We start from the raw sequence: 26,014 nt of genomic DNA, 5'->3' as shown, positions 1-26,014 counted from the left end.
ATGGCAAGGGAGATCATTTAGGTTTTGACTTCCCAACAAGAGATGTTGGCACAAGGACCAAAGTGGTAGTGGTGTAGATGAGAATGATTCTAGATAGGCTCAAAAGGTACAATTACTAGGATTTTCTTTTTCTTTCTTTTTTTTTTAAGATTTTATTTATTTATTTGACAGACAGAGAGACAGCCAGCGAGAGAGGGAACACAAGCAGGGGGAGTGGGAGAGGAAGAAGCAGGCTCCCAGCGGAGCAGGGAGCCCGACGCAGGGCTCGACCCCAGGAACCTGGGATCACGCCCTGAGCCAAAGGCAGACGCTTAACGACTGAGCCACCCAGGCACCCCTACTAGGATTTTCTGAAGAAGATATGTGAGAAAATAAAAAGTTGAGAGAATGGAGTTTTTTCAGATAAGATGGGAAATACTATGGAAAAAGGGAATTCTAGGGGAAAGATGGGGATATGTATTCTTCCTTGGTATATGTTAGTGAAAAAGTCTAGTAGGCAGCTAGATAAATGACTGGATAAAATAGCCAAGAAAATGAACATGGAAAGGAAAACAGAAGAGGCTAAGTGTGGAAAGAAAAAGAGAAGAGGGCAAGGACCAAGGTCTGGGATACTTCAATGTTAGGTGGTCAGGGAGGTGGGAAAGAATCAGCAAAGGAGGGGCGCCTGGGTGGCACAGCGGTTAAAGCGTCTGCCTTCGGCTCAGGGCGTGATCCTGGTGTTCCGGGATCGAGCCCCACATCAGGCTCCTCCGCTATGAGCCTGCTTCTTCCTCTCCCACTCCCCCTGCTTGTGTTCCCTCTCTCGCTGGCTGTCTCTATCTCTGTCAAATAAATAAATAAAATCTTTAAAAAAAAAAAAAAAAAAAAAAAAAAAAAAAAAAAAAAAAAAGAATCAGCAAAGGAGATAAGGGCAGCCAATGAAGGACAGCCAATGAGAGGACCACCAGGAGAATGTGGTGCCAGAAACCAGGTTAAGAAAAAGACTAAAAACTAACCACGGATATTTAGCTACAGAGATTAATTCGTGATCTTGATCACAACAGTTCTGGGCAAATAATGAGCAGAAAAACCTGACTGAAATGGGCTTTGGAGAGAAGAATCAAATATAGACAAGTTTGAAAAATCAAATTTAGACAATTGTATTTTTTAATAATAAATGGATCAAAACATTCAACACTCTCATATATATCAGACATGCTCTGTGATTAACCACTAATTACATTTATTAATAAGACAATATCAATAAAAATAAACATGATCTTGGAAGTTAAAAGTCTGAATACAAATTGTCATTTATTACTAGACAAAAGAGTGCATTGTCAAAAAGTTGCTGTCACTGCCATTGTCTTCTATTTGTTCTTCTATGATTGTCAAGCTATTTTTGCTTGGTGCTTTGGGACTAGTTACCACATTTAAATACTAAAATGCATAGCTTCACACATTGAAAATTTTAAAAGTACTGGGTGGTGAGGGTTTCTAGCCACTGTTATAAAAATATTATTTGGCATTTTCTAAACTCTATGTACTTTTTGGATTTATAGTTGGAATAAACAGTTGTTAGGGTAAAAGCCTTTTCAAGGCCAAATAGCACTTCAAAGATTTGAGCCCCAATTGCAATTTTTATACCACACTTTATATAACATGAAATGTAAGTCTCCAAACACTGAACACATCAAGTGAACATCAAAATGTACCAGCAGACACCTTAAGCTTTAAAATGTAAAACAGATGCTGAAAAATAAAGCACTGATAAATCATGGCTCTCACTGGAAAAAGAAAAAAAAAAGTGAAAGTAATGGCCTGTTGTGTAAAATTAACTGTTATTTCCTCTCAGATTTATGGCTACAGAAGCGACTGATGTGGAAGCATAAGCAAGATGAGTATTAACAGACCTCACATCCTAAAATTTATCAATTACTTGATGCTGTTCACCTTGGTTAAGCTATTATAAATGATAAGAAAATAACTTCACAGCCCTTTTAAAGGTTAGGTTTTTGTTTTTTTTTCACTCTACAACTATTTTTCGTACCTTCTCCACAAATCCATGTGCTGAGGCACAAGGGGAAACTATGAATTTGCAGGAAACATCAGACTTTGGAACAATGTAAATATAAACACACAAATAGCCAAACGGACAGATTAAAGAATATAGTGAAGACAAGAAATCCATATGGGGCTATAAGCATCTCTAATGCTACGTCACTAACTAAAGAAAATCTTTCAATTTACTCAATAGTAGCATTCAGATAAACCTGATTCAAGTGCTGAAATATTACCTGTTAATTCTTTGAGATAAGGGAATGAAATGGTGATAGAAATAAAAGAATTATAAGCCTTCATTAATGAAACAGTCCATATTAACTCACAGCAAGCAACAATCAGCAAACAAAAATGCTACAGTATTAGAAATTCTGGCACATTTATTGTTTGATCCCTTCACTAAAATCTATATAACCTTAAGCAAGTAGCTAAATCTTCTTGGGCCTCAAACCAAATCTGTAAAATAGTGGGTTATAGTAGATGATTTCTTCCAGTTCTAAGCATGTAACTCTATAATTTACATCAGAAAATAAAACTTAAAGAAAACATACTAAATCTTAAGTGTTTAAATAGAAAGGAAGACAAATGTTAACTTGGAAAGGTAAACAGAATTTCCTTGTTTAAAAATGCATGCTGAATCTTAAAGGGAAAAGTTTACTTTTATTTTCATTCTATTCCAACTTAGTGAGTAAGACTTCTCAACAGAATTTCAGGTTTGTCAGGTATACAAATGATGATTTATCCCCAAGTGTGAGATTTGGGGAAGTGTTTTGATACTGTGGTAGCACAGTGGTAATTATATACTCCCAGGACCAAAAGCCATCATGATGCTTTAAGAAATGATTCTAAATGGGATTTTCCCAAAACCTAGTTTAATGAGAAAGAGTCTTAGAACACAGACCATTATCGTTTCCACTCTACCAAGGTTCAAAACATACATCCAAAGACAGATACTTGCTAAACAATCTCTGCGTTTTTTAGATTAGTCTACTTTTGATTAGGAGGGTGGAGCTGAATTTCAAGAAAACTAACCCATGCTTTCATCCGTATTTTCTATCTTAGTCCAATGTTAAAATCCTTCATATCCTAGTATTTTATCAAACACAATACAGTTAACATAGGATTAAAAAAACAGGTCCATCTAATCACATCAGCCTTGCTATTAAAACTCAGCTGTTTCTGTAAATTTATCTCCAAATCAATTCTGACTTTTAGATCTGATTCTCCCTGTTAGCCTAATTTACTTCTACTTTCCCTATTATTCTAATCAAATGAACAACCTTAAATTAAATGCGTATCTTTTGATTTCTAACTATTTCTACCTCCTTTTAAAATATTTATTCTGTATCTGACAAGTTCTCTTTTGCTTCAATGACCTATTTGAAGAAACTTTTTCACACATTATGAAGCTTCATCTGTCTCAGGAACATTTTACTGAAGAAAACAAGCAAAATAAAAAGCAACTTCCTTTGAGATTACTACAATAAATACAAGTTTTAACTCAAAGTTCTTCCTCTATATCCTAAAGTCAAGTAATAGCATATACAAGTACATTATTAGGTGGACTTTGAGAATTATACATTTCTTCCCCATGTATGAACTTTTCTTCTTTTTGTTTTTCTGTGCTGCATTCTGAGATAATCTATAGCTTCAAAGACTCAGCAGCACATTAATTAGTTCTCTATCCATATCACACTTCTGCTATGTAAGTATTATTAGCATTTTCCCTAGACCAAACCCTCTCTAGCATTTTATGCAATGTATGCATTCATGGGGAGGGTGATGGTTAGATGGTTGTGTTTAATGTTCGAACCAATCTCAAGAAACTCAATAATAAAATCTCAATAATAATGGTCACTTAAGGTAAAGCCCTGAAGTCATACATAAGATTGATTTTAACTAAATCAATTTTAACTAAACATTAGAAGAAAACATGGTTTCCAAACTGTTTTAAATAATGACTAATAAATACTTACCAGGAAAAGCATCAAAAACAATTCTGTCTCCAGGAACAGACCCATGAGGGGGTGCCAAGATTTCAACCTTCTCAGGTGAACTAGCACACATCACCATTGCTTGAGACACTACTCCCCTCATCTTTGCAGGTTTCAGGTTACAAAGTAAAATCACCATCCGATTTTGCATCTGTGTGAAACATGAATTGGTGACTAAAGATGTACAGAGATTTACATGATCACACCTAGAATACACTGAGGTACATCTAATATGCTAAACATAAAATGTTCTATTTTTGTAGATGTATCTTTGTCTCTGTGTCCAAAATTTTTTACTGTTGTTATGAAGCTGTACATAAACATTGAACAGAAATTCCACAAACTGACAGCACATTACAGTTAAAGGAGCACAGGCACGACTTTTCAGTTAAATAAGTTTTAGACTGAAACAGATTTGGTTTTGAATTTAGCTGCCATGTACTAGCAATGACGTTATATAAAGCTGAAGTGTTTTTCCTCACAAAATGAGGAAAATGATAGCAAATTTAAAAAGCCAACTCCAGGATTAAATTGTAACATGCATGTAAAGCATTTAGCTTAGTGTTAGCACTAAAATAAATGAACAATCCTTTTTCTCCCTACATATTTGATCATTTCCAATACTATGTAAGATCCATTTCTTAGTTTAAAAATTACTCTTGGGACTCTGTCGCTCTCGGGAAGGTACGGAGTAGGAGGATCCTGAGCTTCCCTAGTCCCAGACACATCAATGAAATAACTACATCTACTGCAACTAACTCTGAAATCCACCTGAAGATGGACAGAATTGGTTATCCACAGCTAGAGAGAAGACAATATTGACAATGATAGAAAGAGTGGAGACCAGTTAGGAACCTTGGCAAATAACCACAAACAGGAGGGATATCACAAACACAGAGGAGTGAGAGGGTCAGATGGACCCAAACTGGGAAAATGAGTCTTCATAAGATCTGGCTTTGAAAATCAGCAGCATTTAACTCCAGAAGCTTTAAAACTCAGCAGGGCTTAACTGGGAAAACGAGGGGGTGACAGTGAATTGAGTCTTCACACTGAAAAGAGCCATCACTAGACACAGTACAAAAGCAGCAGTTTGGAAAGTGCTTGAGGTATATGTGAAGGAGATTTATTGACTAATCTTAGGACACGCAGGAGGGGCAAAGATCTACAGGAAATATCTCTGGGAAAGAAAGAGGTGCTAGAGGGCGTCATTTTTCTTGCCCTCTGCCCCCTAGATGGCCTGAAGCTTGCAAGAGACAATGCTATCTCTCTTCACCTAACTTACCAACCCTACATGCCCCCCACCCCAGCATTCCCCGCAGCCAAGTACCCCTAATCTACCTGCACCAGAAAGTGCCCTTCCAAAGGAGATCCTACTATGTCAAACACAGCAGGCAGGGCTTAGACCACTCCAAAGCGACAACTGCCCTGGAAAGAAAGGGACCTTTACGCCAGCATAACCACAATTCCTGCAAGAAGTTCTCTTTATAGGCTGCACAGGGAGCAAGCTTTGCCCTTCGTATGCCTGTAGCTGTTGCAGAGGCTAACTGCAGACAGTTAAGATGAGTGCTGGCCCACCAGTGAGCTCACAAGCCCCTCAACAACACTGGAAGTAAACCCTGCCCAGTGCAAGAACAGGCATCAAAGAAAGTCATTCTAGCCATAAGCATACTCTCAGTCAGAGCAATCTTGAAAAAGAACAAAACTGGAGGCATCGTAATCCCAGATTTCAAGATACACTACAAAGCTGTAGTAATCAAAACAGTATGGTACTGGCACAAAAACAGACACACAGATGAATGGAATAGAATAGAGAGCCCAGAAAATCTACGACAAAGGAGGCAAGAATATATAAGGGGAAAAGAAAGTTTTTCAATATCTGGTGCTGGGAACATGCAAAAGAATGAAACTAGACCACCTTCTTATACTAAGCCCAAAAATAAACTCAAATGGATTAAAGATCTAACTTTAAGACCTGAAACCATAAAACTAGAAGAAAACAGAGGCAGCAATTTCTTTGACATAGGTCATAGAAACATTTTTCTAGATAATATCTCCTCAGGCAAGGGAAACAAAAGCAAAATTAAACTATTAGGACTACACCAAAATAAAAAACTTTTGCACAACAAAGGAAACCATCATCAAAACAAAAAGGCAATCTACTAAATGGGAGAAGACATTTGCAAATGATATATCCCACAAGGGATTAATATCCAAAATATATAAAGGACTTATACAATTCGACACCAAAAAAAAACCCCACAAACAAGCCAATTAAAAATGGGCAGAGGGCCTGAGTAGATATTTTTCCAAAGAAGACATACAGATGGCCAACAGATATATAAAAAAATGTTCACATCACTATTCATCAGGGAAATGCAAATCAAAACCACAATGAGGTATCACCTTACAACAAGCAGAATTGTTACTATCAAAAAGCCAAGAAATAAGTGTTGGCAAGCGTGTGGAGAAAAAAAGAACTCTCATGCAGTGTTGGTGGATATGTAAACCAGTGCAACCATTGTGGAAAGCAGTATGGAGGTTCCTCAAAAAATTGAAAATAGAAATACTGTTATGATACAGTAATTCCACCACTGGGTATTTACCCAAAGAAAATGAAAACCCTAATTCAAAAAGATAATATGCACCTTTGTATTTGCTGCAGGATTATCTATAATAGCCACGATATGGAATCAATTCCAGTGTCCCGATAGATGAATGGATAAAGGGGTGTGTGTATGTGAGTGTGCGTGTGTGTGTGTGTGTAGAATGTTCATAATGTGGACCATAGATATAATGGAATATTACTTGGCCACAAAAGAGAATGAAATCTTGCCATTTGAGACAACATGGATGGACCTAGAGGATATTATGTTAAGTGAAATATATCAAACAGAGAAAGACAATCCTATATTATTTCACTTACATGTAGGATCTAAAACACAAAAGAAATAAACAACAGACTCTTAAATACAGGGAACAAACTTGTTGTCAGAAGGGAAGTGGATGGGAGGATGGGCAAAATAAGTGAAGGGGATTAAGAGGTGCAAGCTTTCAGTTACAAAATAAGTAAGTCATGGACATGAAGAGTACAGCAGAGGGAATACAGTCAGTATTTTAGTAACTTTGCATGGTGACTATACTTATTGTGGTGACCACTGAGTAATGCACAGAAATGTTAAATCACTGAAACAACTGTACACCTGAAATTAATATAATATTGTAAGTCAAATATACTTCAATAACAAATACCAAAAAAAATACTACTAATCATTTATTCAAGCATTATGTACACTGCAATTAACATTTAGGGCTATTTCTACAATTTGTTATAGAAGTGAACAGAAATTTCTTTAATCTTCAAAAGTTGAGGTGTCTTAATTTTTCCCCCAATTAGCAAAAATAAGGAACACAGTTGTTTATATTCTTTCAATAGGCTTAGAGTAAAATGGCATATGAGAGAACTATCACCGCAGGGGAAGAGAAAAGGCACATTCTAAATAAAATATGGTTTTAAAAACAAATGTTATGGTAAATCTACCCCCAGATTCTGATTTAAAATAATAATAATAATAATAAGCTTAAGATTCAAATTCAAGAGGTCCCCTTTTCGGAGGTCTTCATGAATTAAGATCTTCATACAAATAATTTAAAAATGCCACCTAGGAAAAAATAGTTATAGCAAATATGTACAAGAAAAAACAAAAGGGTTAGCTATATGCAACTGCTAAGGCATCAGATGATACCCATGGACCTTTACCTTAGAAAAATACACAATCTACACAGTGTAGTATGCAATTTGTGGGGGCAAAGTGCTCCTGCTTTATAAAATGTTTAATACTACTGCCTTGATAGGTTAGATACAGATGTGTATATAAATAGTTTTGCTTAAGGCTATGAATGACAGCTTTTGGAAGAGAGGACATTTTCTGCAACTTATGGGAACAAAAAAGATGGAAGCCCAAAGGAGGAGAAGTTTTTCCAATTTGAGCTGGCTTAAGATCAATTGGTTCTTTTCTCCAGGGCTTCTTATGAACCTAACTTCATAAGTAGTTATGAAGAAGTTCTGGTCCTACACAAGACAAATGTTAAACAGGAAAAAAAAAAAAAAAAAAAAAGGCACGCGCATGAACCAAGTCTATCTTTTTTTATAGATAAGAGAAACTTCTTCACTAATCTCATTTCCATTTTTCTCCCCTCAACAGAGCCAGATGATCCTATTAATATATGAGGCAGACCACATTTCTCCTTAGCTCAACAGTTGTCCAATGGCTTTCATCTCACTCAGAATAAAAGCCAGTCTTTACAGTGATCTATAAAATCCTATGTCATTTGGCATCCTTATTTCTGATTTCATATTGCATGACATTTCCCCTTATTTACTCTGCTATAATGACATTGCTTCCTGCTGTTCTTTGAACATGCCAGGCATACATCTGACTTAGAACTGCCTGAAATACTCTTCTACTAGAGAGACATAGGACTTTCCTTCATTTTCTTAGACCTTTACTTAAATGTCACTTTCTTTGTGATGTCTTCCCTAACCACTTTATATAAAATGACATCATCCTAACTGCAACAACTCCTAGATTCTCTCTACTTTTTCTTTTAATACTTACCACTATTTAATATACTATATATCATGATTTTCTGACTCCCTCACAGGGTTGTAAGCTTCACAAAGGCAGGTTTTTGTTTTTCGATTTTTCCCTAAATAGATCTACCTATCTACCTACCTATCATTTTAATTCACTGCTATAGCCCTTGTCTAGAATAATTCTGGTACACTGCAGGTATCCAATAAATACTTGCATCTGAAAGTATGAATGAACGAATGAATGAAAGTGGGGATTTATCCACATTCACAAAGCCAATAAGCAACAGAGTTGGCAATGAACGGAGAAGCAGAACTATTTTAATATTAAAGTCTACAGCCTCTGCAGGATCTCCAAAGCACCATGGGGCAGAGGAAAGAGATAACTCAAATTACTGTAGAACATGTCTTCAAAGACCAAATTAAAATCATTACTGCCTCATTTTTTCCACTACCATCGGAAATACGTATGTGTTTGTGTCTATAAACGCATACACACACATATTTTAAATGCCTAAGTAACAACAAAATACTAAATATCCAGTTTTTAACAAATAAATACCATTAAAAATTACAAGTTTAATCTCCATGAGCCTCTCTCTTCTTTTTACTTCAAGCATGAAAATATTTCTTGAGTTATTAAAAAAAAAAATCTCACTTTAGACTGATGCCTTCTGGGTTTATATAACAGTGATTATAAAAAATCAAGGAGTAATAAAATTCCATGACAGAACAATGATGATAAAAATATTTATAATGTATTATACATAAAATACCAAACTAAAAACATTTTAAAAACTGAGAAAAAATAATGCACTTTTCTTCTTTCTATCTTCATGAATTTGACTCTTACAATGCTATTGCAAGTTTTTGGTAGTTTTATGTACTTATATGGTGAAAATTATTTTATTAAAATTAACCAAATGAACTAATCAATATTGGCTCTTGTTGCATGGTCACCTAATACAAAATTATACGGGAAAACATCAAGAAAAAGTGACATGTATGCAAAAGTAATTTTAACTGTACAGATTACCTGTTCAAGAGGAACATGATTCACCAGGCCACTGACAACTGTTCTTGGGGCTGTTTCTCCAACATCTACTTCTTCCACATATAAAGAATCTGCATCAGGGTGTTTTCTGGCAGTGATGATACAACCAACTCGAAGATCCAGACGAGAAACATCTACTGGCTTAGAATCAGCACTTCCTGCTACCGATTGCTGTTTTTTCTCCTTTTTCTCTCCTACGAAATATTTATTAATGGTTAAACATTGTAAGTAAAACAAAAGTAAAATAAACTAAGAAAACTCCCTAACATCGATACTGATGAGCCTTAAAAGAAAGAGTGTTTATCTTCTACCTTCATTTCAGTAATAACAAAGGAAAGAATTATTCAAGTTATAACATCTCAAGCCCTATTTTGGCTGTTTCTCTGTTGAATAACTGTCTAAATCTCTAGTTAAAGACAGAGTAGAAGTTGGTAAATTACGTTCATTCATTTACGTATTGTCTATGGATGCTTTTACTCTATGGCAGAGTAGTTGTGATAATTGACTTTATGGTCTGCAAAGCTTAAGGTATTTACTAAATGGATATTTATTGAGAAAGTCTGCCTTTCCCTGAAAGAGAACTGGAGAAAAATCCTTTAAAATTTTTACTGTGACTCTTTAGAAAGGGAAAAATCCTTTATTTAGGAAGAACACCACAATCAGTACCAGCTAAGAGAATGAACTACAAATATAATTTCACTGACAAAATGTTTCTCTCTTCAGTTAAACACACCAATAAGTATACAATGAATTTCTACACTTCTTGTATTTCTCAGAAGACTTATTAGGGCTTTAGGTTTATCCACAGCAACTGAGCAGAAGAGATCATTTTATTGTTTTGTTTTGTTTTGTTTTAAGATTTTGAAAAAGAGAGCGTGCGCATGCGCGAGCCAAGGTTGGGGCAGGAGCAGAGGGAGAAGTAGACTCCCTGCTGAGCAGGGAGCCCAATGTGGGATGATGTGGGGTTTGATCCCAGGACTGCGAGGTCACCACCTGAGCCGAAGGCAGTTGCTTAACCGAATGAGCCACCCAGGCCCCCCTATTCTGATTACGTTTTAAAAATCCTCCTGTTTATGTCAATAATCTAACTCTTACTAGCATTTGATTACTCTGGCCACTGAGTCGAAACGCAACCTGTGAAGAGTTCATATTCCTTAAGTTTACATCTAGCTTCTCTAGCAGAAAAAAATGTAAAACAAAATAAAAACTTATTTACCTGCAATCTACAGGGCAGAGATAAGCATGCAGTTGTGGCTTAGAAGCTCTCCTTTTCAACCATACTTTAATCTTTGAGCAAATATTTACTGAGATCTAAGGCACTGAAACTCTCTTTTAAGGAAGATGGATATACATAACGAACATATGACAAACATCACATACACAAAGAAATAGAGCAACACAGAGATGAATAATTCTGCCTGGAGTAGGAAAGAATGATTTTGTATAAGGACATTCACAATTATACAAAGACAGTTTACAGAAGAAGAGGTAGAGCTAGCTCAAAATAATGGGCAATTTCTAATCTAATTAACAAATTTTTAAAAATTCCATTTTCCATGTATAATATTAGCAAAGACTTTTTTAAATGGTAAAAACCCAAATGATATAGAAATAAATATATAAAATTACTAGAAGAAAATACACCAAAAATCTTAACAGCAGTTACCTTTGAGTGGTAATCGATGTATTTGATAAAATGCAGTATAATAGTACATCTATATATCAACCTGTATTTTTAACTTCAATCTACTTCCTAGGCATCTGAAATACTTTTATCAGGGGTCCACATTCCAGAGGTGACTGCAAATATCCACATCTCTACTAAGAACTTAGTCATCATAAAAGACTTTAAGAATATTTCCTTAAAAAATAAGTGATGCTCACATGTGGCAGTCTAGAAAGCCTGTATGGTAACCACAGTCTCTGCATGAACAGAATTTTGGAATCTGGCAGTTGTAGCAGCCAAATGCCACCGAAACAGCCCTGTATTCCAACACTGTCCAAAACGGTAGCTGCCAACCACATACAGCTATTTATATTTAAATTTAAAATAATAAAAAAGTCAGTCCCATAGTCATACCAGGTAACATTTAAAATGTTCCACAGCAATGCATGACTATTGGCTACTATGCTGGATGACGCAGTCATACAGCATTTCCATTATCACAGAAAAGTACCACTGGATGGAGGCATTCTAGACACAGAGCTCCATTTGGTCGTGTGTGCTTCCTCCTCCCACAAAGGAAGACTCCATCGTCTCATTTACTAGAAGACTGACTAATCCTGCAGTCACAAATTCAGTGTATCTTCCTTTGGGTATGAACTTTATCATACTTAGAACAGGCTATCTGATTGTTTTGTTCCTACTTCTTAATAAATTTATAAAGTGAAAGAATTAGTTTGACTTGCTTTCATTGTAACCATACCACCTAGCGGTGAAGTTATGTAGGAGATGTAAAACCCCTACCTACTTCTAAGAAAATTTACTGATATTTACTAAAAAGGAACTGACAAGTATTAGATGCTAAATTGGCTTAAGTTAATTCACAAATTAAATTCCTCAGCCATTTTATATTTTCCAAAAACCCTTAAGTGAGTATAAGTGTTATGAGAGGTGCATGTAATGAATTATAAAAGTACTTTTTTTAGACATACCTGGAAAAATGAAATTTATAAAGGAGTAAAGGAGACTAGGTAAAAAAGGAGTCAGATTTATGATTAGAATAGCTTCAGCGGCAAGGTAAGGAAAATTAGAAAAGATGAGGCTTTAACATTAATTCAAATGACAGATAATGAGAACTTGAACAAAGGTAGCCCCTAACAAAACGGAGCCACAGAGCTGGGTTCTAAGATATGTTTTGGTGATAGGAGCTGTATGTTCTGGTGGTCAATTAGTCATGCAAATTGAGGAAGAACGACAGGGTAAGGTTAACTACAAGATTTCTAGTCTGGCTGTATAAGCAGATGGTGATACACTTCCTACTCCAGATTTTATAGGTTGCTAAAAACTTTACACCCCCGTGCCTAACAGACATTCTCCTTTGACTAGAATATCCCCTTCTTATTGTCACTAGTCCCAAGCTAACTTTCTACCTGTGACTTCTCTGAAACTGAATATACACTAAAGTTTAGTCATACCAAACTACATATGGGCCCCTACGCTTAATCTCTACTTTCTATGTTTTTAGTTATGTTAAAACATACTCCACCTCAAATCCACATTCTTACCCTATTGACCTGGTCAATCTTCACATATCCTTTAGGCCCAGTTTCTATGTTCCAATATCATACTGTCTATTCTACTTCATGAAGGTTTCAACCTTTCTTTTTGACACCATTATTATTATCATTTTGACATCTGATAAACCAGTCAAGAACCAAATAACCTTAAAGGTTAAAAATACCTTTCATTTCAATTTTCTCTTTCATCTTCTTTTCTTCTGCTCCTCCTCCTATCTGTTCTTTGGCACCAGAAGTTACAGTTGTTATTGGTCTAGACTGTATCACATTTTCAGAAACTGTGGAATTAGCTTGCAGCAGAGTACCAGATGGAAATGGTATTTGTTTCACTGATACAAAAAATAAAATAAAGTCATATGAACTCTTTTTAAAAGAAAAATTCACTGTATATGATTATTAAGTCTTTACTGTCTGAGATTATAAAAAGGCTGCCAAGAAATTAAGTACATTTTAACCATGATAAAAGTTAAATAAATGATTCTCATTTAATCACTAATAACTGAGAAAATTATGGATAACAACAGTAACTAATATGTATTATGGACTATGTCCCACTTTTCAAAATGCTTTATATGAATTAACTCTTATAATTCTCATAAATACCCTAAAAGCAATAAGTTCCATTCACATCCCCATTTACAGATGATCAACATGAGCCATACAGAAGTTAAAAAACTGGCCCATCACACACACAGTGAGTAGGAAAATAAGAATTTATACTCGGGCAGTCTGTCTCCAGAGACTACCCTCTCATGTTTTGGCAAAATGGCATGTTTTTCCCTCAGGTTTTCTTTTATATTGAACAATCAACTGAGAGAGTGTTTTAATAATAGTCATTTCAATATCAGAATTAATGGAGAGACGGGTCTATAATTCTCTTTCAAAAAACAACTTTTTACGGAAGAAAATTCCTTCAGAAATGTTAAAAACACTCTCATAGCCTAGTGAATATGGAAAAACATAACCTTATGAGGATTCTGATGTGGCTTAAATTCTGGCCAATATTCAGACCACTTTTCTGAGGTATTTTTAAGTTCCCTGGAGGCTCTTGCTTCTTCTAGTAATGTGACACTCCATCTACCCTTATTTAATGTCTCACCATTCAACAGAATGCAATACATTAATTCAAACTACCAATCTGCTGCTTTAGCATTTTATTAATAAGATCAGAGTTTAAAGTGTTCCAGGGCAATCTTTTAGAACTGGTAAAATGGAAAGCAGTTTTACATTGCTAATATTTTAACTGTTTATTTAATTCTGTACCTGTATTCTAAATCTCCTTGTCTTGGAAAGGATGAGATTTTCCATTGACAAACAATGTTCTCTTTAGTTGATAGCTGTAAGCACACATTATATTGATTTTTCTTTACTTCTGTTTAGCTCACTAAGGGTAGAGCTCACACTATAGCATTCAAAATGATTTATTCACTGACAGGATAATTCTAAAGGAAGTAGTAAGAGAGACTTTCACTATACTTGGGCCTCCTTAGCTGACCGAGGAAGGATTCTGTATAATATAATCAAATGCTTTCCTGTATGGTACTTTGAAATTGTAATAGAGCTATTATTATCACTGTTTTATAATGATGTAAATTTATCTAGTCACCTTTAAAATAATTCAATAAAATTTAAAATTTTATTTACAACATAATAATTGAAATGATAATTACGTGCTGAGCTGCTTAACTTAAAAACTATGACTTTGGGCAAATTGCCTTATACCTGTAAGCTTCAATTTCCTCATGTATAAAACAAGGACGTGGGTACACAACATTTTAAGGATAGAATATATAATGTACGTGAAGCACTTGGTACACAGCGCCTGGCATACAGTATAACACAATAAATGTCAGCTAAATATTGTTACAGCTTATTTTCAGTAACTAATAGGGAACAGTGGTGATCAAGTTGAAGTATGTAGCAGAGAGATTAAAAGCATAGTTGTTTTCTTTTTTAATTCAAGTACAGTTAACGTATAGCTATATTAGTTTCAGGCATACAATAGGATTTCCCTGATGAGGTAAGAATATACAATAGAAAAAAGACAGTCTTCAACAAAAGGTGTTGGGAAAACTGGACAGCTACATGCCAAAGAATGAAACTGGCCCACTTCCTTGCACAATACACAAAAATAAACTCAAGATGGATTAAAGACCTAAATGTGAGACCTGAAACCATAAAATTTCTAGAAGAAAAAATAGGAAGTAATTTGACATCAGCTGCAGCAACATTTTTCTAAGTGTATCTCCTGAGGCAAGGGAAACAAAAACAAAATTAAACTACTAGGACTACACCAGAATAAAATGGTTTTGCACAGTAAAGGAAACCATTGACAAAACAAAAAGGCATCCAACTGAATGAGAGAAGGTATCTGCAAATGATATATTTGTTAAGGGCCTAATATCCAAAATATATCTGTTAAGGGCTTAATACCCAGATTATATACAGAACTTTTATAATTCAACACCAAAAATAATAATCACCATCAACCAATGAAATCGGGCACAGGACCTGAATAGACATTTTTCCAAAGACATTCAGATGGCCAACAAACACATGAAACACGCTCAACATTGCATAAGCCTTTGCACCCCAGGTCTGAACTTTTTGCATGAGCTCAGGCAAGATCATTTGCCTTGTCTAAGTCTCCATTTTCTCTTCTGTAAAGGAGGACGATTGCATGAGAAAGGGCTACTGTGGGGATAAAATGAGAAATCAAGCATAATACCTAATTAACAAACAATTAATGATATATAATAATTATTACTACAAATCAAAACAACCTATCACTTCTGTATTTAATTACCTCCATTTTGAATCTCTGCCTGAATTAGCTCTTGTTTCAATTCTTCAATTTCTTTCTTTAATTTAGCATTTTCAACTCGAAGTTTCTTCTCTTCTCTCAAAGTTGCCTGCAAAACTAGATTAAGAAAATCCAGGTATACAGCCACGTTTTCTAAAAGGTTTCTTATGAATACTACTTGATAAGAGCATAGCAGTATAGACATAACTAGGATAATACCAATAACCAAATGTTTGCCAATTCCTTTGTATCAGTTTAATATTTATTAGAGTAACATGATAATTAAAATAGAGAAAAAGCAAGAAAATCTGTGAAATAATGGAACAGAAAAGTTTTGTTTAGGAATCATTTTCTAGCTTCTATAAAGATGCTAATGACAACTTAAGAACTGGACTCAAAGTGTCAACAATAAATAAACTGTCAAAATGAGGCAAGTATTAGACACATCATTTTTTTAAAGCCAGAGATTTAACGATAGCAAACCATAAAAAAACTATTCTCATTTCTTTCTTTTTAATCACTGCCTTGAAAAAGTACCTGAATGATCTTTTACTCCTAATGTCTTACACACTGAGCTAGCCAAACATTTAATGAGTGAAGTAGCTTCAAAGATTTCCTCAAGACATGTGTGTTAAAGGTGAGCAATAGGGTATACAAAAGAATAAAAGAAACACAATGATTCTCAGTGGGGTTTGTACTGCTCCGTAGGTAGGATTTTTAAAATCTGTGGGAGTATTTTTGGTTGTCACAAATAACAGGAGTCATTCTGGGCATTTATTGGGCAGGAGTCAGGAATGCCAGATGTCCCGAAATATGCTAGATATACTTGTAAGTTAAGAGCTGTTTCACATTCTGCAGAATTTTCCAGTAACCCACTGTACATTTGTATAGGCAAAAATCCTGTTAATTATTTGAGACTTGACCCTATTTTTAATATATAAACACAAAATGTTCTTAAACATTTTCATTACACCCTGAATTTACTATAAATCAAGTATCTTACAAATCAAGAGTAGATTGTACTTTGTTTTGTTCACAGCTTTCCCTAAAGAATTATTCATCATTCTGAGTAAAAAAAAAAAAACACACTGAAAGCTGTCTCTGGTATCAGAGTTGCCTACATAAAGGCAGACTAAATACCAATTAGCATTATATCTATTGCCTTCTTGGTGATTCCATATATGGGAACCATATAGCATAGGACTCTCTCATATGCCTGGCAGGACAGTCCTGCCTAAGTACTTACTAAAACACACATTTTTATTATTATTACAATTTATATATTACTTTCTTTTTAATTTTCCTCTATCTTATATACATGGTTAATATACGTTTTGAAATTATGTGTATAGGTAGGTTATTTTATCTAAGAGATATTTTCTTTACAGAATATTAAGAGATTTTACAAAATATTTATTGTAACATAGGAACAATGGGACTGAGAACCACCAAGGATAGGTTATCAAAAAATAATAAAGGTGAAGAATAAATATGCAATAAGTATAGAAGGGTTCCTTTTTTTTTTCATTAGCAAAACTGAAATGCTAGTCAAGCTAATAGCCACCCATATGAGAAAAAATTTATGCAGAAGCACCGATCATCTCTCATCTTTATCTTACTAATAGAAAAAAATATTAAAAATTTTAAGAAAAATAACAAAAAATCCTTTAAGAACTTTAAGAAAAAATGTTTACAAAACATAAAAAATAAAGTATTTTAAAATTAAGAAAAAAGAATAAAGAAAAAATATTTTGAAGAGTAACTGCATGATTCTTTAACCATTCACAATCTTATGCAGCAAACAAAAGCATTTATTTCTTTTAGTTATTCTAAAACACTTGGGAATTTTCATTATACCATTAACACTGGTTATTGAGAAATAAAAAATATATTTACACAAACAAAAATCAACCTAAATCCTAAGAGCAGAAATTCAGATTTGATATTTTTGCATATATCATAGCAATTTCTACGTAAAACTTAAAGACGTACTGGAAAAAATGTAAAAATCATTTCAGAAAATGCTTTAGTAGAGGGTAAGTATATATTCTTAGAGGAGATAAATTTGAGTTCATATTTGATTTTACCCAGTTTTCTTCATTTTAATCTTTAATTCTATATGAACTTATTTTAAACATTACTTTTCCTTTAGCATTCTTAAAATAATAGTTTTCTCTACATTACATTCACTACATACCAATTCTAATTTATCTCAATTCCAGAATATCATTTCACTCAAAATTAAAATATTAAAGGAATCTAAAAGTTATCTTCAAGATGATGGAATATATTTATGGGGTAAACACAGTTTTTGTGCTCTTGTCCACATAGGAATTCATTTTAAGGATCTCCTCCAAAAATGCAAAAGCTCTTACTTGCTTTCTCCTTAAGAAGAGCAACTTGCTGCTTTAAATATTCAATAATTTGATCTGCTTCTGCACCCTTCTGTTCCAGTCTCTTTAGAACAGCACCATTAGTTGCCATTTTTGCCAAGAAATGGCAGAAAATCCTAAGTGAAAAAATAAAAGTGGTAAATTATACCATAGAAGGAATAAATGTATTGTACACGACACTATGAGCAAGCAGTCTGAAAGGAAAAATATCTTCTACTCTAACAAATCAATATACTAGAAAAACACTTTTCCGATATAGAGCAACAAACCAAATGGCAGAAATGTTAAACAACTAATTCCTCAATATGTTTGGAAGAGGCAATCAATTTTTTTCCCCTAAACTCAAAAAAGATGCTATTTAACCACATTTTAGGTTGGAAAGTTTTAAAGAAAGCTTTAAAATACGGCAGAGTATTATGACGCAAAACAGGAATACTAAGAGAAAAGAATAACAATAACCTTAATTAAGCAAGCTATAACTGAGTGCCACCCCGGTGTTCCAAAGTTAAGAATTGCTGAATTCCCTCTTTTACTGCTATTTTTTTGTATACTGGATATTTCTACTGTTTATTTAACTACGTACAATTTTAAGGAGGAACACGTGAATTAAGAAAGACAAAAAGATCAACAATTAGGAATATATGAATATTAATGACATGCCAACTCAGAGATAATGTCAGCATATATACTGTGACCCTTGTAAAAGAAAATTATGATTTTAATTTTATAATAATTCACAGAAATTAGAAAACATCCTGTCAGTGTGCAGAAAAATACGTGTAAGCAAACATTCTGAGATTAACTCATAATGTTAAAGTTTAAACTGCTGAATATTAAGACAAATAGTCACACTGACAAAAGACAAAATTATTAATACCTGATTAACTTCAATTTATAAAATAAAGCATAACAATGACACAAGCATTGCTGAAGTAATTTGATTTTAAACAAGTGATACACAAAAAAATGGTGAAATTTTTTGATAAAGGAAAAAAATTGGCTAAAATGAATGAACAATACAGGATTGTTTGAAAATTTCATATTATGCAATATCCACCCTATATAAAGAACATTCTGAAATGTTTACCTTTTTATAAAAAGAGAACCAATTCTCAAAAAACTTTATGCTAAAGTTGACAATTTATAATACAGAACCATCAAAAAAAAAAAACCTGATACAAATAAAGAAAATATTTAGTAAGTGAAGAAAATATAAATGAGGTTAATCTGAAAAAGTCATAGTAAACTGCTAATTTTCTATATGGACTATTATTTAACAGTTTAAAAAATACAGAGCAAAAGAATAAAAAGGTATAAAAATTGAAAATAAAGATATGAACTTTAAATTCAGCCAATTTTTACCAAGATGGACACAGAATATTCTGTTGTTGTTCCTCAAATGTTGTTTTAGAATTTAAGAGAAAAGTATAAATGAACAGATGAAGAAAGTTAAAGTAAAAAAAGCTACGTTCTTCTGGACTTTTAATATCCTCTTTACAGCGTTCTTTTAATGTCTTTCTATTTTAATCTAACATAATAATCAAGTATATTCAATAGGTGAAAATAGTTATCTCAAGAAAAGTAGAGAGTATTTGATTTAGCATAATAAGTTAGCTTTTACGTTTGTAGCAAAGAAAAATTTGATGAGTTAATATTAAAATAAATGTGACCTTAGTGATAGGCTTTAGAAAAATCCCCAGGCAACCAATATCTTAACTGATAAGAAACAAGTAGATTTAAGTGTTAAATAGTTGTCATGAATTTGCCAACAGGTACAAAAAGTTATCTCACATACACGAGCAAAACATGAAATTCCTGTCCTGACTCACACAAAAAATTTCAAAACTAAGACTAAGAATAATTCGCAAAATAGAGATCATAAATCCTAGGCTAAGAGAAAAAAAGATAATTTTACTGAGTTGATAAATCTATTAACTACCTGCAAAATACAGTTACAAAAGTGAGTTAAATAAAATATGACTTTTGTAATACATATTGAAGCATAGGCATAAGTTTAATAAGAAAGAATGTTTCAAAACATAAACACAAATGAGCTGAATATATTACGCACATACATAGAGCCACTAAGAGGAAACAACAGGATAAAAGGAAGTGATAACACTCTAACACTAATTAAAAATATGTATACCTCTATATTTTATACTTGCTTATAACTCTATAAATACTTACTTAGATTAAGGTCTAGTTTTAAATTGTGAAATAAAACCGGGACTGAGAATTGTGTATCACTTGAAATATTCAGTAAAAATGGATTCATTTTTAACCAAATAACTGTATAAATAAAACATGAAAAATAAAGGGAAAACGTGTTAGTAACAAAGGGAAATGTTACTGAAAAACATATTTAGAACATGAAGTCTTTTTTTTTTTTAAAGTTTTATTTACTTATTTTAGAAATAGAAAGTACACAAGCGGGGGCGGGGAAAGCAGAGGGAAAGGGACAAACAGACTCTGTGCTGAGAGCAGAGCTGGACCTGTGGCTTAATGTCACAACCCTGAGATCATGACCAGAAACTAAATCAAGAGTCCCAACGCCCAAATGACTGAGATGCCCAGACACCCCGCAGGCCATGAAGTCTTAAAATGATGATAGCAGAGAGAGAATACAGTGATCCTAATAAACCACTCATATATAAAATAATTATAAATGACAGAAGTCATCTCAAATTTCCTGATAGGTATTACTGGGTAATAATAATATCTAGTGTTTACTTTGTCTTTAGTATCTGCCAGGTCCTTTTCTAAGCACCTCACAATATTAACTTATTTAATTATCGCAACACCATAAGGTACATATTATTATTACTCCTTCTCCTTATTTAGAATATTAAGAACTTGTTACAAGAGTAATGAGATAAAAGTAATTTAATAAAAAGAACATGAACCTATAAATCACAAGACCTTGAATCAAATCCCTTTTGCCCCTCAACAACTTACCTAACCTCTCTGAGCCTCAGTTTTCTCATTTGTAAAATGGAGATCATTTTATATATTTCATAGCATTGATATATTGCAAAATGAGGTACCATGAATAATACTCAAGATTTTCGGCACATAGCTAAAAAAGTCAGGCAATGAGCACAATTTTGGGAACACAACAAAGGATATATGTACAATCCCCACCTCCAAGAAGCTCACAGTAGTGTGGCTTACCTATGGGCATGATATTTTGTAGATCCTTAGGTATGATTTTTACATTTTCTTAAAAGTTAAGAACATAATAAAAATACAAATTACAGAGACTGATATTAAAGCACATTTAGATAATTTGGCTAAGCCACACTTTAATTTCTTTGTGAATGGTATACAGTCTATAGGGGTGATAAATATTACTACACTTACATTAATTCTAAATTTTGTGTTTATAATACTGTACAAAATATATCCAAGGAATCCTGTCCAAGGGAATACAGTAAGACAACAGCCAACTGAAAATCTTTATACTTTTTCCTATGAATAGATATTTTCATCATAATTAAGGAAACTAAAGGTAACAGACTTAAGATTATTTAAACAACTGGTACAGAAAGAAGGAACACTCAATGGCATATAGCAGATTTCATTCTGAACGCCTTGTGAAAGTCTTCTAAGGACTATTATTAACAGTTCCCAGCTCTAGTTCAGAAGGCAAAGCAATCCAGCATGAGCCATACATACCATTGTGCCAAAAGCACACAAATGGCCAAGAATACCAAGAGAAAAACTGTTTTATGAAAATGATGTAAACTGTTCTGGTTTAAGGAAAAGAAGAAAAGAATAAAAATTCACTAAATAGTTTCTGCTTAATTTTGCTGCAAATCTAAACCTGCTCTAAAAAAAACAAAATCTTAAAAAAAATTCAGTGAACCACAAATTTAAGAGTGTCTGAATTTAAAATCTGAAAATATATCCTAATTACTTATGACAAAGTCCTTATTTGGTTATGCAATAATTAGCAATTTTCCAACATTTATAACATATATCATACAGTGACAGGCTACTGGTAACTACCTTAACTACCACAATATCAGTAATACCACTACAAAGGAAGCCTCATTAGAAGGAGAGAGGAAATATCTTTTGCTAGCAGTCATTTTTCTGGTAATAATCAAGTTTTCTTGGCAAAATAAAACTTAGAAATGATTATAAAACACACTAGCTGTTAACCAGTGTCTACTTTTTCTCTACTCCTAGATAACTGGTTATCTTCGCAATATTATTCATGATGTCAAAATTAACATGCCTTTTCAGATATTTTGGATTAGCTTCTAGTCAGGTCTTAGAATTAGAAGCTCTGGAAATAGGTTTTCTAGTACTTGTAAATTAACTGTTTTTAAACTTTCAAAAATATAAGTAGTATGCATAAGTTCATGTCCATATTTTCTAGCAATATGCAGATATTGATCACTAGCACTAGCAGAAGAGCAGTTTTTTTTTCTTTAAGTAATCACAGCCAACAAATCTTGGTTGAATCATATACTTAATAAGCTATGTGACTTTAGTGAAGTTGCTTAACTTCCCTGTGCTTCAGTCTTAATTTATAAAATGAGGACAGTTTCACCTGATTTCACTTCCTACTTCTTTGGTACCTCTCCTTTGAGGGCTCTTTTGTCTTGACTTGTCCCTTTAATGCTTATATTTCCAGGGTTTGGTCCTGATCTCTAGTCTCTTCTAGGGATTACAAACTATCACCACAGAGATCAGGGATGTCTTTGTGTTCCAAGGTTAACAATGTTGAAACAGCTGAAGGTGAATGCTTTAAGCAAGGCAAAACAGACTGCACAACTCCCTGTTGTCTGCCATTTATGCTACCTGCCAGGCCCCTATAAAAAAAACTTAAGTTCATGACCCCAATTTTACTTATATTTCCTGATTTTGAGCCATGTGCTGGGTTTATAGTAAAGAGCAAAATTAAACATGTTCTCTGTACTCACTAAGCTTTCAGACAAATGAGGGAAACACAGTAAATTGGAAAAAAAAATTTAAATGAGGTTATGTTTAAGGCAACAGTGCTAGTATAATAACAACTTAAAGCTTAAAGCTCAGACAAATCTTGCACCATTCAACTCAGTGCTCATTTCATTACTGTGTGCCAAGAGCTCCATAGTGATTTTCTATTTTATACTGAGTACCTATTGAATTTCATAACTTTTAAGTTCCCTTAGTCTCCTCAGAGCTTTTAATGTGCTAACAGACTTAGGGTTTCTCACAGATGGTAACGCTAATAATAACAATAACAGATAAAATTTGCAGAGTATTTACTACGGGCTGGCTAAATGTGTTACACAGATCACCTATGAGTACTGTAATTAATTCCATTATACAGAGAAGAAAATGTGAATTACAATTAATTTGCCTTAGGTCATGTGACTAGATAGTAAATAACAGGATTAAAATTTACCATCTGTCTGATTCTGGACTTAGCTCTTTTAATATCCAAGCTATAATTTCTATAAAAGACATAATTATGTAGAGTTTCCAAATGTATTTAACCACAGAATCCTAACCAAGGAACACCTATCAACATTTACTAGAACTAGTATCCTCTAAAACACTGGGAATACTGACTTAACCTGCACTAAATTTTATCTAATAATTAGGAGATAAAATAGACATGATATTTAATTGCATGCACATCATAAATGTAAAATACTTACACAGAGAAAAAATTACACAGAAATAATACTTAACTGCACACACAGTAACTACAAATGTAAAACATAGAGGAAAAAAAGAAAACAGTACACGAGTATGTTAACTGTGTTTGGACAGTAAGAATTTTGGACAGTTTAGACTTTTTTTTTCCTTTACTAAATTAAAAAATAATGACCTTATTTTTATGACAAAAAGCATTTGAAAAGTATTATCTAAATTATTCTGCCTCTTAACATTAATTTTGTTCACAATATTCATTATATTTCATTAGACCTAAAAAGCCATTGTAAGATGCCACTAATAAAAGCTGAGGCTGATTTTATGCAATACATGAATTTAGATGTCTTAATCATTAAAACATATACAAATGGCTATTTCTGAGATTTCTGTCATTTCCAAATGGTTTCCCTTTACCTCAGCAATTTCCTCAGTAGTCTTTCCCCACTGATTCTAAATTGCCAATAAATCTTTTTGTCTTTTATATTCAATTAACTAACATATAGAGTATTATTAGTTTCAGAGGTAGAGTTCAGTGATTCATCAGTCTTATATCCAGTAATTCCTTCTAAATAATAAATTCCCTGCCCCAGGTTTTCAATGTTAAGGACCAAATATAAACAAATAAGCTATTAACTTTGAAATGGAAGTTTCAAGTTCAGGTTTTCAATACTCCTTTATAATATAGGAATGCTACAAAAATTTGGAAGTGTCTCTCTACATTCCAAAACACCTGATTTCACTGTTCCAGAACTTCAATTATGTAAAAGTTTATATTCCTCTTAGATGCCGTAAAATATTTATTTCATCAAATCTAAGATGCCACCAACTGTAAAACGGCTCCAATCATAAGATGCTCTGTCATTTTATGTACAATTAAGAAAAAGGCACACATCCTGTATTATTTGAAAAATCCCTTTTAAATTTAGCCCTGTTTTTACCTTATATAACTCATTTCCCTATAGTTCTGCATACACATTAACTTTTCATTTTAAATCATCATATAAAGGATACTTAAAATGGAGATTAAAGTCAACTAGTGTATACTAACATTACGCATAACTGAATTGATGACAATATTGACAGTTATGACCAAGTATGCATAAGTAGGGGCATTGACAACTATGTCACAGGTGCCACTTAGTTCATAGTAACTTTAAGACAACAATTATATAAATGCATGACTATTTTAGAAATGTAAATATGAGAAAAGCATGTATATCAGGATTAATAAACTATAGTAATTTTAATCACTTTTATCTTCCCCCCAAACCATCAATTCCTAATCTAATCTTCCAATCTTCGTCCTCCACTTGCTTCAGAGTCTAACTGCCAAATCACCTCATATGGAGAACATCTTTATTATCATGCTACATAATGTGGTACTTTTTGGAACTAGCTTAAAATTTCTACTACAATTTAAAATGTTTGTCAAAAGTCAGAATTTTTAAAAAGGTAAATAATAAAATTAAATAATCTAAGAACAATGCATCCCAGAGATACTCAAATTATACAGCACTGGTAACTGGCAATAAATCCAGGGATGTTTTTGCAACCTTTGCCAAAACAGACTTAAAATTATTCTTTTTGTGAATGTTTCTTTTTTTTTTATTTACTTATTTACTTGGCAGAATTCAAATCCTAACTCTGCCACTTATTAGCTGTGTCACTTTTTCTATTTAAAAATTTTTGATGTATAATTGATGCAGTATCAGATTAGTTGTAATGCACACACGGCTTGATATTTATATATATTGCAAAATGATCACATTAACCCAGTTAATATCCTTCACCATACATAGTTACAAATATTTTTTCTTGTGAGAACCTTCAAGATCCATTCTCCCAGCTACTTTCAAATACTCAAATACAGTAATTTTTAACTATAGTCACTGCGCTGTACATTGTACTTTACTCATTTTGTTAACTGGAAATTTGTTTTTATTCTTGATTGTTTTTCTTTACTCAACAGAGTGCCTTCTTCCCCTTTACTAATAAACACACAAGGGGTTCTGGAGGGCTTTAAGGATGGCTAAGAGGGGATTGCTATAGAATAGATGGCTATGAGAAGACAGTCCATATATTTCAGGCACTATGGTCATTAACAGAAAGTCTTTCTGTCCAGTGAAATATGCATAAAATTTTTAAAAAGGGTATGTCTAGGTCGCTCAGATTTTCTTCAATCGGGCTTAACCATCCTTTTCCAACCACAGAAGCACTCAGTACTTTTCCCCATTTCTTATTCAA

At 33.4% G+C, this 26,014-nt stretch overlaps 1 protein-coding gene across 2 annotated transcripts in view; it reads right to left on the bottom strand.

Annotated features, from left to right (window-relative positions):
- The window catches only part of AIMP1 (aminoacyl tRNA synthetase complex interacting multifunctional protein 1), a 32,206-nt gene that overhangs the window by 4,641 nt on the left and 1,551 nt on the right, over positions 1 to 26,014 (bottom strand). For both annotated transcript variants that reach the window (XM_045799217.2, XM_045799218.2), the window contains exons 2-6: positions 18,098 to 18,231; positions 15,726 to 15,839; positions 13,084 to 13,248; positions 9,662 to 9,873; positions 4,017 to 4,185 (exon numbers count right to left, since the gene is read on the bottom strand). In XM_045799217.2, coding sequence (XP_045655173.1) covers positions 4,017 to 4,185; positions 9,662 to 9,873; positions 13,084 to 13,248; positions 15,726 to 15,839; positions 18,098 to 18,231 — 794 coding nt within the window. The remainder of the gene's footprint in view (positions 1 to 4,016; positions 4,186 to 9,661; positions 9,874 to 13,083; positions 13,249 to 15,725; positions 15,840 to 18,097; positions 18,232 to 26,014) is intronic.

The sequence above is a fragment of the Ursus americanus genome, chromosome 13, assembly GCF_024610735.1.
Source record: "Ursus americanus isolate L20-20 chromosome 13, mUrsAme1.1.p, whole genome shotgun sequence".
In the NCBI taxonomy this organism is placed as follows: Eukaryota; Metazoa; Chordata; class Mammalia; order Carnivora; family Ursidae; genus Ursus; species Ursus americanus.
Note: the sequence above shows the minus strand (reverse complement) of the source record. Positions and strands in the feature narration are given on the sequence as shown.